Raw genomic sequence first — 14,237 nt, 5'->3', positions numbered from 1 at the left:
AATTTGTCCGGTTACCGATTTTATCCTACGTGAACGTCGAAAAATTGACACGGAGGCAGCAAGAAATGATACGGTACTTGTACTCCAAAATGACACATGGAAAATATAGAACCCCCATCCCACCCCTATCGTCTTCCCCCTTCCCCCACCCCGAACCCTAATTTCCCCTTCCCCACCCGCCTCCGCCGCCCCCTTCCGTCGCCACAATCGCCTCTGATGCATCGCCGAGTGTCTACTCTTTCATTCCGCCTGTCTTTCAGAACTCGATGCAGAAGTCGTCGTCCATTCTAAGCCGCCATCTTCGCAGCCTTCAACACTTGCCACAACGTCACTGTCTTCTCCTAATTCCGACTGAAACACAAATTACACACGCACGAAGATCGCCCTCTGTAAATCACACACACACACGAACGCACACACTGTCTTCTTGTTCATGATTTCTTGAGTTTGTTGAGGGATCATAGGGCGGATGTGGAGGGGACGACGACTGGGTAAATTTCACGGGGGCGGCGGCGGCAGAGGGAAGGGAAATTAGGGTGGGGGAATGGGGAAGATGATGGGAGGGGAGAGGGATTTTTTTTTTTTAGTGATTTTTTTTTGAAAAATATTTTTTAAGTGTCATTTTTTTGGATAAGTGTGTTATTTCCAACGGTTAAGGTGTCATTTCCAGCTGTCTCCGTGTCAATTTCTGATGTTCATGTAGGAAAAATCTTTACAACACGACATAGGGTAAAACATGAAAAAATTCTTACATTATAATTCTCACGATCATTGATATAATTTTAAACTTATTTTGCTTACAAATATCCTAAACATGCAAACATACTTCCGCGTAACCTAATATCAACGATTTCTCCTATTATATGCATTATTTCAACCACCATGTGCAAGATAAAGATGACTGTGTGCAATGATCATGTGGTTAAGAACTCGTGAAAAAAATTATTTTGCGAGGTAAAATATAGATGCATACCTTCTTTATGAACACAAAATCACGAACCAACAGTCCTATTTAAACTTCAATGCCAGAATTTGATTTTGTTCAAATATTGTTCTTTAATTTTAGTAATATTAGGAAGAAGACTAGAAATTAAAAAGAACCATAAAAAAGATAAGTCAACATTGATGCCTTTATTTAGGGGTATTTTAGTCTTTTAGTTTATTGTGGTATAAAAAACTAATACTTTTATGAATGAGTGTGAATAATTTATTATCTTTATAGTTTGGTATTTAAAAAAGGGTAAAGGTGCAGATAGGCCCCTCAAGTGTTGGCCCTTAGAGCGTTTCAGTCTCCTTACTAACTGTGTGTGCAAATTGGCCCCCGAACTCAAGAAAACGGTGCAGATCGGCCCCTCTGACTTAACACCGTTATGGGCCGTTAGTCAAGGGGGCGATCTGCACCGTTTTTTCGGAGTTCAGGGGCTAATCTGCACCTTTTAACTTTTTAATTAATTCATCTCTCTCGCTCAAAATTTGATCGTCGTTGTCGCTGATTCAAGCTCCGGCGAGGCCGGCGGAGGGCGCCGCCCCTTTCTTTCTCTCTTGGGCCCTAAACCTCGGAGCTCGCTCGACTGCACACGCTTAGTGTCAAGGACGAGCCCTAATTCTCCCATTCCGTCGGAAATCGCCGCCGCAATATCCGATGAACCCGCCGCCTGGCTTTTCTCGATGAGGAGTCGCCTAGTTTTTCTCGATAAGGAGTCGCCTCTTTCTCTCAAATCCGGCGAAATCCGGTGATAAAGGCCGACGATGCCCGTCGCCATCTACACTATCGGCGTGCTGTTGAAGAAGGACGTCTTCAAATCAGAGACCATGGCCAACATGATCTCGATCTCGATTGGGGTCACGATCACCGCCTACGGCGAGGCGAAGTTCGATTCGTTGGGGGTGATTCTGCAATTGGGGGCGGTGACGTTCAAGGGAGAATTCGAGTTTCCATTTCAATTATGTACGTGATTTTCGGGAGCAATGACGCCGATTTGGAATTCCCGATTTGGGGCTTGGGAACTTGATTTTGTGATTTTCCTCATCTGACGGCAATTGACGCCGGAAAAGTTGGTCGGAGAAGATGAGATGTGATTTTTTTTTAATGAACGGTGTGCAGATTAGCCCCCGAACTCCAAAAAGGGAAAAGGTGCAGATTAGCCCCTGAACTCCAAAAAAAATGGTGCAGATCGCCCCCTCTGACTAACGGCCCATAACGGTGTTAAGTCAGAGGGGGCGATCTGCACCATTTTTTTTAGTTCAAGCGCCAATCTGCACACACAGTTAGTAAGAGGACTGAAATGCTCTAAGGGTCTTCACTTGAGGGGCCTATCTGCACCTTAACCCTTTAAAAAATAGATTCTCACTTTAAAATATTATATAGATTTATTTAATTTTTAGTTACTCCCTCCGTCACTCATAGTAGTGGTTCAAAACTTTTCGACACGAAAATTAAGGAGAATGTGTAAATTGGTTAAAAGTTGTAAGACCTACGCTTTTTAAGGGTTAATTTTTTTTCATTTATAGAAATAGGCTACTTATAGTGGGACGACCCAAGATGAAATACATGTCACTATTAGTGGGATTGAGGGAGTATGTTTTTTATATAAATATATTTATTATTATATTTTTATTTTTATGTTGTTTATATTTTTTTAATTAGTTTTGGGATATTTAAATATGGACTTTTAATGATAATATAGTCCGGACTAAGAATCCAAAATGTTGTATAAAGTGTCAGTTATTAATTTTGTTATATTGATGGTTTAGTAATTTGCTCAAAATGAGGTTGACTTTAATTATCTTCTTTATAATCTATAAATTTAATAATTGTTATACGATACTCATTAAATTTAATATAATACTCATTGAGTTGATAATATTATTATTATACACTATTTCAAATCAAATATTAATATTTAAATTAATATAAATTAATTTTGTTACTAATTAATATAACTCATAAATTATGATATTTTGATATTTCATGCAATTTAAAAAGAGTCAACTTGTGAGATAGCCATATTGAGCAATGAAACTCAATATTTGGCCTTCCATCTAAAAAATATAAATTTTGTCATTTTTTTTTTACGTTTTAGGACTGTTTTTCCACTAATTAGGGCGAACCGGATTTGAGTTTGCGCGCGATTGGGCTTCGCCTTCGAGTTTGGGTTCGGGTTGGGGGCGCGCGAGTTATGATTGTACAGTTGGTACACATGGATAAATTCGTGTCAATTGTGTCATTCATTAGGTACACTTGACACAATTATGTTCAGTTGTACCAAGAGAAAGGGGGAGAGACAGAGGAAGAATCACGTGTACGAAGTTGGGCTGAGTAGAGTATGATCCATAGGGTCAAGGATATTTTGGATCCAAATTGTTAAAAAAATTGTGTTTTCAGATGGGTTATAGAAAATTGAGTTTCATTGCTTGGCTACATGAGTGCATATTCTTATTTAAAAATTTAAAAATACTAAAATATATATGTTTAAAATATATATGTTGTGGCTAGTTAAAGTAATCATTTTATATTTCCTTGTACATAATATTGATCGTTTAATAATTTAATTAGTACTGACAAAATAGTTGTTAAAATAAATAAAGAGGTAAATTCTTCGAAACTGAAAGAGGAAATACGAAATACAATTGAAACATCTTTTATTTTCCCAATAAAAAGCTATACATGCTTGGAACCATATAGTATCAAGGAAAGTTGGTCCATGAAACTCACACTTGAAACATATATCCTCTCCACATTGAGACACACAAAAAGAAAGAAAGAATTAAAAAAACCAAGAGAGAGAGACTGGTAAAACAGGGAGGCAAATATAAATATATGTCTTGGACTCTTGATCAACAAACAGATCAATCAGGGAAGAAGCCTAGCTCCTGAAGAATGATCTTGACTTTCATCTTTATTGGTGGAGTGGGAGACTGAGGTATCAATCCATGGTCCATCCATTGAAACACCTCTCTGCTCCCTGCTATCATGAGACAATGTCGATGCACGGCTTTGGCTATCCTGCGACAGTATTTCGAATGCTTTGAACCTCATGTCCTCGTTCGTTCCACTCTGCTTTACAACTGGTGCTTGAACTGGGATTTTGCCTTCGAGCATGCTCACTGCCGAGCTCATCGAAGGTCTCAGAGTCGGGGAGGGGTTAGCGCACAGCAGCGCCAAGTTCAGCATCCGAAGTGCCTCCTTTTTCGAGTAGTCTGAACCAAGACTTGGGTCCACAAGCTCCAGAAGACTTCCTTGCTCGTGTAGCACGTATGCCTTCACATTTCATGAATCTCATCATTTCAATATAAACAAGATTCGGAGACTATAATGTTTTTCATGAGCAAATGTAGACTGCATAAAAGAAGTTTACCCAATCAAGAAGGTACACAAACTCCTCTTTCGGCCTATAATTAGTATTGCTCTTGCCACTGACAGTTTCCAGCAGCACGATTCCAAAGCTGTATACATCAGCTTTGTCTGTGAGATACCCCCTCATCGCATACTCAGGTGCCATATAACCTCTGAAATGTCAAAGAATATCGAATTTAGTGAACTCCAAACTCCCAAAATACAGATTTAAGAAAGCAATATAGAGAAACTGCATCAACCTTCAATTTGTTTAGAGCTTAACGAGGCAAACAGAAACATCAAACATAAATTAAGGGGGAAAGAGAGGTTTCAATCAGACGACTCTGAAGGAAGTTTCAGGCTCGTTGACACTGATCCTCGTTATAAAAATACATGTATGAGCTAGTTTCACGTCTTACAAGTGTTGTACAGGCACAGTTTTAGGAAAAGATTGTCATAATTGATAATGTTCAGAAATAATATAACATTATTCTAAAAAAAAGAAAGAAATAATATAACAAATCTAGATAAATGCGAGAGTTATATCTATTAATTATATGAATGATATGCAATCTATAGTGACCATTTATTAGTTATCATCAGTACTTAGATATCAAGCTTCTTGTTTATGCAAACAGTAACAATGACGCAGTAATGCAAGAAGCCTCACTTTTCTTTCATAGAACTGCGTATGTATGAGAGGAATCAGTAAAACAAGCTTACATAGTTCCAGCAATACGTGTGCTAATATGAGTATTCTCCTCTTCATCAAGCTTTGCCAAACCAAAATCAGATATCTTGGCATTTAGATCTTTATCAAGAAGAACATTTGTAGCCTTTATGTCTCTATGGACGATTTTCAGCCTTGATTCTTCGTGGAGATATGCTAGCCCCTTAGCAATTCCTATACATATCTTCTTTCTTGTTGACCAGTTGAGGTTCAATCTTTGTTGCGGAGTACCTAAATGAAGAAATGGACAGATTTAAGAACAGAAGAGGTACAAAAAAATATGCAATAGAAAACTATTTACCAAAGAGTGCTCGAGCAAGACAATTGTTCTCCAGGTATTCGTAAATCAGTAGCAATTGGTTTGCTTCTATGCAACAGCCAAAGAGCCTAACAAGGTTGGGATGTTCCAGAGCAGATATCATGCCGATCTCAGTGACAAATTCACGATTTCCTTGTTTTGACTTAGATGAGAGCTGCTTAACTGCAATTACTGTGCCATCGGACAGGGTCCCCTGAAAGGATTTACATATTATCTGACTGAGAATCAGCTCAAGGGACAACACTGTTCCTTTATTCAATATTAAATTTATTTATTCATATGAAACTTGTAGAATGTATAAAGCATGTCTCAAGTTATCTTTAAAAAGATCAAAGCAATATGTATTTACTTACCTTATAGACAGACCCAAATCCTCCTTCACCGATCTTGTTAGAATTATCAAAGTTATTTGTAGCAGCTTTCATTTGTCTTAAAGTGAACTTCCCAGTTTGTAGATCAAGTCCACGAAGTTCTGTTTAACGAAAATACCAAAAGAGTAGATTAGCAACCCACGTAAAACATTTCGAGGATCTAAAAGCCTGAGATACTTGATGGTTTGGAATCATCTCTCTCTCTCTCTCTCTCTCTCTCTCTCTATATATATATATATATATATATATATAACTCTATAAATGACTTACCACTATCTTCAACGTCTTTTTCTCCGAAACACCCTCTCCACCAAAGAACAAATAAAAGCAACAGCACAACGACAACAATTGAAGAAATAACTATTCCAATAATAGCGCCAGTAGATAGCCCCCCTGTACTAACATCAAAATCTGCAGAGAAAGAAAGCCAGACTCACTATTAGGCAGCTGTAAGGAATGTTGAATAGAGAAGATCCTGAAAATGCTTACTAGGCGTCACAGAAATTGCAGATATCAGAGGTCCATATACACCTCTGTCAGGAATGGCTGTTGTCCCCTTTCCAGTCCAGTACAAATGGATCTCCAAGGTGCTACCATTCACAAGGACATCAAATTCTCTAACAATACCTTTCCTAACACCCTTAGCTTGCTCCGCGATATTAAAGTCTGTCAAAACCACCTGACCCTGCAAGTAAAGTTAATAAACATAGGATATGAGTACGAGGCAATGCAACCTACAAACCTGCTGGAAACATCATGGAGAAAGTAAACACTGGATCAACTTACTTGTATTGACACATCAAATATCCTTCTTCCAAGGCTGCTAAAGTTGGAGTTATCAGAATACATTATCTCAGCAAAATGAAGACGCACTTTATAGCTACCTCTGCGCATGCAACGTCCATAATACTTTAGTGAAGAAGGGGAAAGACGAGCTGTCTCATAAATTGCTGCATCCACGGATGACAGTGGAGTATCATTTCTTGCAACAAATCTCCCTCTGTCATTTCCCATGTAAATCCCTGTGCTGCTATATCCCCATCTATCATTAGATTCAAAGTGTGCCGGACCTGCATCAATTGAGTTCTCATCGTATTCATTTCCTTCAAAGCTAACTCTTCCTCCTCCACAATTTATGAATAGTGAGTGATCTGCAAATGTAATGGCCATGAGTAGCTAAACAATGAAAGCTAACTGCAAGTAATTGTAATAGCAGAAGGCCTTACGGTTGGCGTTCCTGGCACATGGAAGGTCTGGTTGCAAACACCACAAGTTCCTACAGAACAAGAAGTGTTCATATTTCTGCACCTAGAAGGGACGGAGATGTTTCTAAACAAAAGGACTATAACATCCAATAGGGATTTAGAGGAACTCACGAATTGCTAGATGAAGTTGAATGACTTGCAACTAAATTTCTGCAAAAATACAGCGTAGTTTAGTAGATATATCGTCAAAAGCTTCAACTCAATTAAACAAAACAGGAGAGCTTACACAGTGGAAAACTGGCAGCCAACTTCAGGGTATTGTGTGAAATTGTTGTAAGATAGATCCCTGCAGTAAGTTAGTCATAAGTTCCTATATATCTTAAAATTTGTAAAAGATGTAGCCAGTTAAGCATTAGAGCTTTTTCGGAATTGTTAAGGAGAGATCATTCTTCGGCAATTTACACTGGCAATTCAATATCAGTTTCTAATAATGTTAGGGTGTATTTTCCTGAGCTAAAACATGTGATGAGTTCGACAGCCAAGGTTTCCAGCAGAAAAAATAAAATTACGATGCCATCAAAACATTTCTGATTTTTCTTTTTTTGAGACATTTTCTTTTTTTATTTCTATCAGGTAGAGAATAAGTCAATAATACCAATAATAGTTTATTGTAATTTCCTAAGATGGAAAATAATTCTCACATAAATTGCCTGCTGTTCAAGATCCAACCAGGTATCGCTCCAGTTAGCAAGTTGTGAGACAAAAACCTGCAAGTGAAACATGAAGGATTAACTCCTACAAAATAATTAACTTTAAGAGAAAAAATTGATATCACGAATGGGGCGCACATAAATGAAAAGGTTAAATAAAATCATGAAGAAATTGGAACATTATGTAAGATATGTACAAGTATCTCAGCCTTGTTAGGTCTTGGAGTCTGCCTGGGATTTCACCATTCAACATATTGAAACTGAGGTCTCTGCACAGAAGTATGTCACAGGTAAACGTAGTTAGAGATTGATATATTTATAGTTTTAACAACAGAATTAGAGAGTATATTGTGCTTGTCATGAAATATTGAGCCAGTACATGCTGCCCCCAACTTAAGGAATAGCAACACATGGTGTCGACCATGTTCAATCTTTCAACTTGCAGTAAATCTGCATTGCTTTTTTCTAGTTGAGGCTGATCCATTATCCACTTTATCCAAGGGAGGATGGCATGACATAGCCAGTATTAGTTTCCATAATTCACCAAGAAGCAACACTATTTCTTTACTAGTCTAGTGCCTAAATCAACTCGTAGGGAGCCAAGCAGCAGACACAATGACAAATTGCTCTTATTTCTATTAGAAGAACCAATTTGATGCGAAACAACTAAGTAGCCCCTTAAACCACTTATACCATAACATATTAGGGATCTCATGATTAATTATGCCCATCTATGGTGTACTGTCAGGGTAAGGCCACGACAGCCATGATATACTTCAATTCATTTTATGATTTTAAATTCCTTCTTCACTCCTAAATGATAATATTACCATAAACTTGTACCAAGAACTAAGATTGTTTGTTTTATATGTAACTACTTTTGCACGACCTCAAACTGAGAGCTAATCACAAGTCTCCCAGAAGCACAAATATATTTAAATGTAATTGAACCAAGTATATTGAAATAAAAAAGCAAGCATATGGAATTAATTTTGGAAGAAGAATAAATTGATCTAAGGAACAGAGCAAGTAGATAAGGCTTTCTTGGTCACATACATATTTCAATTCCACTTTAATGCTAAAATTTCGGAAACAAACTTACAGAGTGTCTAGTTCAGTCATGTCTCCTAAGTATAATGGAATAGAATCAGTAATTGAGCAATTTCTTAAGATCCTGCATTAGATTGGCTTGAATGTTAGCTGCTGCAAAACTATCAACAGAAAATATCATGGTTCTTCTAAATAATCATACAGAACTTACAAATATCGAATTTCTGTCAAGTTCTGCAAATTGGGGAAAGTCATGGAAGTTCCTTTGACATCAGTTATCCTCCTGGTAACAAAAATAAAATTAAATGGAAATGAACATACACACAAAAATTGGACAGACAGACGGGATATCTGGGCTTACAATTCTGTCAAGTTTTTCAACTGGGATATTGCTGCAGGAATAGGACCCTCCATCGATGTGCCTTGCATGTCTCTGCAACAAGTTCAGTAAGTCTTACAATAAAGGCAAAGGTCCAAGTGAAGAATGATAAAATGATCAGTGTGGATCAGACTCACAGTCTCGTAATTTGGGTCCAGTTTCCAATAAAATCAGGCAATTTCCCTGACAGGCTGTTCCCATCTATCCTACTGCAAACAACATGGTAAAGTGCAATCTTAGTTCAATTTCCTAACCAACTAGGTCAGTCCACATTCAGAATGCGAGAAACCTAACAGGAAATAGTGAATTTCAACATGATATGGAAAACTTGATGTTTTTCAGGTTTAAACTTTTTCACTAACCAATGCCGTAAACTTCAGAGCTAAAATATAACTTACAAATCTGTCAAGTTCCTTAGATTTCTAAATTGCACCGGTATAGTTCCATTGAGATTATTCGCAGAAAGCAGGCTGCAGGAAAAATATCAGATATGAACAGCCAATGGAAGCGGTGATGTTTAAAAATTAGGTAAAGTACTTGGACCCAGTGACAAGATTTAGAAATATATGCATGGCAACAAAGAATTGATATCATGGTTGAGATATATGAACATAGTCAGAGTTTATAGGATACAATAAATTTCCATGCTTACACATGCCCCTTATCAGTTATTATCACAAAAGCAACGGATTAGGAATTTCACATTGGATGGAAAAAAAAAATGTCCTATACAGGCAAGATGACAATCTTATTTCAGTTCATTCAGAGAAAAGGAATGTAGAGTTACAGAAATGAATCAAGTTCAAGACACCTAACTTAGTATTCATGATAGATTTGTTATTCTATTTTTTTGCTAATAAAGGTAAACAAGACACTTAGTCAGAGACATTACAAGTACACAATTCATATAAAACATAATTTAAAAAATGTCTAATTGGTTTCAAAGTGAGAAAAGAGATCTGAGACACTCATTTTACCAATAAATCTCGTATGACATGAATATGTATATTTATATATACATATATATCTCTTAGCTACCATACTGGCTATTAAGCTTTAATTTCTTAATGCTTTTATGAAGATAAGCTGTGATGGCTTGGAAGATTAAATGAAAAAGAAAGGATACTATGGTTTAGGCTGAGCTGGACAAGAAACTGACTAATAGAGTGCAATCTGATATAAGATATGGTATCTTGGACTATGAAGAAAAACACTGTCAATGATATTTCAGACTATAAAACAATATAAGCAGATTCATAAGCGTTTTCAGTTCATAATTTTTCTTTTCACTGGCTATTCAAAAGTCACATTTAAATGATTCAATCTAAACAGAATGATGAAAGATATGGTAACAAAAGGCCTTTGTTCCACGGGATTCCAGCCACAGTGTCAGCTGTAATCACTATTTTGCTCTTTTAACAGTTAAAAACAGAAACCTACCTTAGTTACAGGAAATAAAATGCAGCCACAAGAAGCAGCAAACTCTGAATGTCAGATTCATTAAGAGAAGCAATTTGAAAAGCTTTATCACTACAATGTACTAGATAACTAATGGATGCTTGAATAAATAGCATAATAGAAAATGCAAAATTATGATCGACTATCTTACAGCCTCTTCAAATTACTTAAACTTCCAAGGTTTTCTGGCAGATTTCCTTCGAGCAGATTATCTTCCAAAATCCTACATTTCAGATAACAAATAATTGATATTGAAAAACTTTCTTCCACAGACACAGTATTTTGCATTTTGATTTCTGACTTACAGCTCTTCTAGAGTAGCAATGTCTCCAATTTCAGCTGGGATTCTACCACTAATACGATTTCCAAGAAGTGACCTGTCATGTACAAACTGCATTATTGTGTCCAGTTCCTAAAAGGGATCCGGGCTATGGCTGCAGCTGGTAATTTCTGAAGGTTGTAAAAAGGGGAACAATAACTTACAGTTTGACTATTTGAAGCTGGCCAAATGCTGTAGGAATTGATCCATTAAGGTAATTTCGGGAGAAATCTCTGGAATAGAGGAGTACAATCAGTCTTCTTTGTTCAGTAAAAGATGCAATCACAGTATTAGTGTATATCAAGTTTACTCCAGTCTGTACAATATAATACTCTGTCAACTCTGAAGTCAGTTGAAGATAAAAAAATTTATGTATACTACAACTCAAAAAGGTTTTTGATATTGTGTAATTCCTCATTGTCAGTGTCAAATAAGACGAATCTTAAAACTCCTATATTGCTTGGAGAATTCCCACCAATCAGGTAGCACAATGATTCTGAAGCATGAACAGAATGGTAAAGTACAACACTCATAGGGAGAAGGAAGAAAGGCAAAGAAGAACAAGAATTCTCTTTATAACTAATTTGAGTCAAGTCCACAAATACCAATTGATGGTAAAATGTCAGTGTTCAAAGTCTATTGTTATAAAGGAGTGACCAGTATTATTAAAGATATCCCTTACATTTCTTGCAGATGGGTGAGATTTACAAACTCCTCAGGCAAAGTTCCAGTCATGTTGAGACCCTTCATTTGGCTGTATGTGCAAAACAGAGGAGTTAGGCTTAAGAATGTTATCAGAGAATCTGCAAAGCCCGACTAGATTATCTACTTCCTTCTCATGAACAGAAAAAATATTCTGGAAAACTAGGTCAGTCAATGGATGTTATTGAGATCCTATTGTTCTTTTACAATCTTGAAAGGCGTGTATTATTAACACTTTTAAAGCTCAAGGAACACCCAAATTCCTATCAGTTGAAAAACATAGAGCACCTTTATAACATGACGCTTAAGTCATGCAGCATTATATAACTAATCATAATGGCATATCGAAATGAGGCAGAATCATTGTATATAACAGTAATTTGAACAAGTTGCATTATAATAAATGACTTAATCAATTTTGCTGAAGCCTGGTGCATATTTCACTGCATATGAGCAGGTTTTAATTAGATTCGTGACATCAAAGTACATGTGGATATTAGTTCCCCACTGCATATGAGATAACTGCAATGTGGCTAAAGCTTCACTTCTATGCACTGCTAGGATCTACATTTACTTCTTAACAAGTGACAAACATTATTAATTGCTCTAAGCTTTCTTACTTTTAGTACAGTATGTGAGCCTTAAAAATATTAATAAGATAATAAGAACATACATGTGAGTTACATGGCATTCGGTACTGCTGTTAAAGGAACAGTTGCATGCTATGCCGCTGTATACATCGCTCCCCCAAATGGTGACGTTAAATCCACCACTGCAAGAGCTTCGATTAAGATAGTTCCAATAAGTGTTGTGTAGCTTTGAGGATATTGTTTGAAGAACTTCAACTGTAAGCAGAAGCAAAGATTAGAATCAAAAGTAGGGAAAATGATCATACAAAAATTGTCTTTGAAGAAGTTAAAATTTTCTAAGTGTCACCTAGTTTCATTGACAGTAAAATGCCCGAAAAGGGAAACTTTATTTTTACAAAAACAATGAGATTGAAGTAGTAGATAAATACTAATGCCATATCACACTACGTTGAGTAACATAATGTCTTCTTTACACAATCATTACACTTTCCTTGAAAAGTTGATAATTTAATTAATAGCATTATATCAATCTCTCAGAACAATCACTAATCAAAAAAGGTGGGTCACTTCGATTCTAATAATTTTCCGCTTATCAAGTAAATACGCAAATCTTTCATTTCCTTATCCTTTTTTTATTATTATTAAATTGCAAATGAATATTAGAATTCATTTATGATGCATCATGCATTTCGAAAGACACACCCATGGAAAAGTACGTGATGCATCAAAAAGTAGAGAGTATAGATTTTCAACTTTCATGTTAACAATATTTCAAAGTTGGTATTCTTTTATTACTTAATATAGACGTAAATTAATGAGTCAAAATGCAGTCGGAATTGGCGCCTTTGCCCTTGAAGAGTCAAGTACCGTTCTAAAATTACATAGCGCATCCAAAATTAAATGTTTTTTTTTGTTTTTCTTTTCTTTTTTAAATTCAATAAGAAAATCATCTTCTTCGTCGATGCTCGACAAACCACCATATTTACATGTAAAAGTAAGCAAAATAGAGGATTCAAAAAAATATCTTCCTAGAATAAATAAAGCAGTTCAACAAAGGTGGGTGAAATGCTAAAACACCAATCATAAAACCATCATCAGTTCCCAGAAAAAGCAGAACAATTGTTAACAATGAAAATGCAAAAACCAAGCAAATTCTCAACAATCCCAAATTCATCAGTTAGGCTTATGCTTTTCATTATTTCACTTGATCACACAATTCTGCAACCTAAATTCGGAGAAAACCCAAAATGCTTCCGAAAATGTACCTTCAGATTGAGGCAGAAGTTGAGCGTCAGACATGAGAAGTATAGTTGCAAACAGACTAGCCAGAATGATCTTCTCCACGAAATTCGCCCTTTCGGCGATGAAAAAATCCATTGCCAAAACACAACGAAATTCCTCCTCAGTTAGATTGAGAAAAATGAAAGTAAAAGGAGCGTGCAGAGGAAATCAAAACACATTCTACAAAGAAAGAGTAGTGAGAATGAATGGCGGGAGAGAAACAAAAGAGATAAAATAGAGAAGCAGTTGAGAGGAAGGATTCATCGCATATGGATATAATAAGCGAAAACAAAGAAAGAAGCAAACTGGTTTTGACAGACATGAATTTGACTTGGTCGGATTTGTGTATTTACAAAACAAGGAGACTATATATTTATTTATTTACATTTATTTTGAGATATCTGTATCGAGAAAATACAGGTCATGTCATGGATCGTAAATAAACATGCCTACTGCATGCTTTACAGATTACAATTATTGCTTTCTTAAACCATTGCATGCTGTAGTTTCAAATGAAAATCGTTTTCTTTAAAGGTTAATTAGCTTTAATTTTCAGTTTACACTCACAACTTCGATTTATTTTTTATATAGCCTGAACTTATTCATAATTGCATCAAAATAATAGGTAGCACATTGTCAATGAACCATCGATGTAGTTGAAATCGCTCCAAACAATTAGTGCAACGATGCTAATTTTCACACGCGATTTCCACTTCACCGGTGGTACCATTGAAAAATTCATTTAGTATAGAATACATTAGTATCTAATTTCGTGGCAATCGATCAT

The 14,237-nt window shown here is 36.2% G+C and overlaps 1 protein-coding gene across 2 annotated transcripts; it reads right to left on the bottom strand.

Annotated features, from left to right (window-relative positions):
* Positions 1–3,618: 3,618 nt before the first annotated feature.
* On the bottom strand, positions 3,619–13,792 carry LOC130986875 (probable LRR receptor-like serine/threonine-protein kinase At1g53440). 2 transcript variants are annotated; one of them, XM_057910405.1, is made up of 24 exons: positions 13,435–13,792; positions 12,253–12,424; positions 11,560–11,631; positions 11,042–11,110; positions 10,864–10,935; positions 10,710–10,781; positions 9,499–9,570; positions 9,238–9,309; positions 9,083–9,154; positions 8,933–9,004; positions 8,774–8,845; positions 7,869–7,940; positions 7,663–7,728; positions 7,248–7,307; positions 7,133–7,171; positions 6,983–7,032; positions 6,543–6,907; positions 6,246–6,441; positions 6,027–6,167; positions 5,739–5,857; positions 5,368–5,578; positions 5,060–5,297; positions 4,359–4,509; positions 3,619–4,261 (listed from the first exon to the last, which is right to left on the bottom strand). In XM_057910405.1, exons 1-24 carry the CDS (start codon positions 13,544–13,546, stop codon positions 3,854–3,856), a joined length of 3,045 nt encoding a protein of 1,014 aa, XP_057766388.1. In that variant the 5' UTR covers positions 13,547–13,792; the 3' UTR covers positions 3,619–3,853. The 2 variants fall into 2 exon arrangements, with proteins under 2 accessions (XP_057766388.1, XP_057766389.1); XM_057910406.1 differs by lacking the exon at positions 9,499–9,570 and having other exon boundaries at positions 13,435–13,789.
* Positions 13,793–14,237: the final 445 nt, after the last annotated feature.

The sequence above is a fragment of the Salvia miltiorrhiza genome, chromosome 5 (assembly GCF_028751815.1).
Source record: "Salvia miltiorrhiza cultivar Shanhuang (shh) chromosome 5, IMPLAD_Smil_shh, whole genome shotgun sequence".
In the NCBI taxonomy this organism is placed as follows: domain Eukaryota; kingdom Viridiplantae; phylum Streptophyta; class Magnoliopsida; order Lamiales; family Lamiaceae; genus Salvia; species Salvia miltiorrhiza.
This window is presented reverse-complemented; position numbering and strand designations above follow the sequence as displayed.

Coding starts and splice junctions, on each gene's coding strand:
- LOC130986875 (XM_057910405.1), bottom strand. CDS start 13,546: ATGGATTTTTTCATCGCCGAAAGGGCGAATTTCGTGGAGAAGATCATT. Junction 6,168..6,245: donor TGCAATTTCTGTGACGCCTA/GTAAGCATTTTC, acceptor CTTTCTCTGCAG/ATTTTGATGTTAGTACAGGG. Junction 4,510..5,059: donor ACACGTATTGCTGGAACTAT/GTAAGCTTGTTT, acceptor TTGACATTTCAG/AGGTTATATGGCACCTGAGT.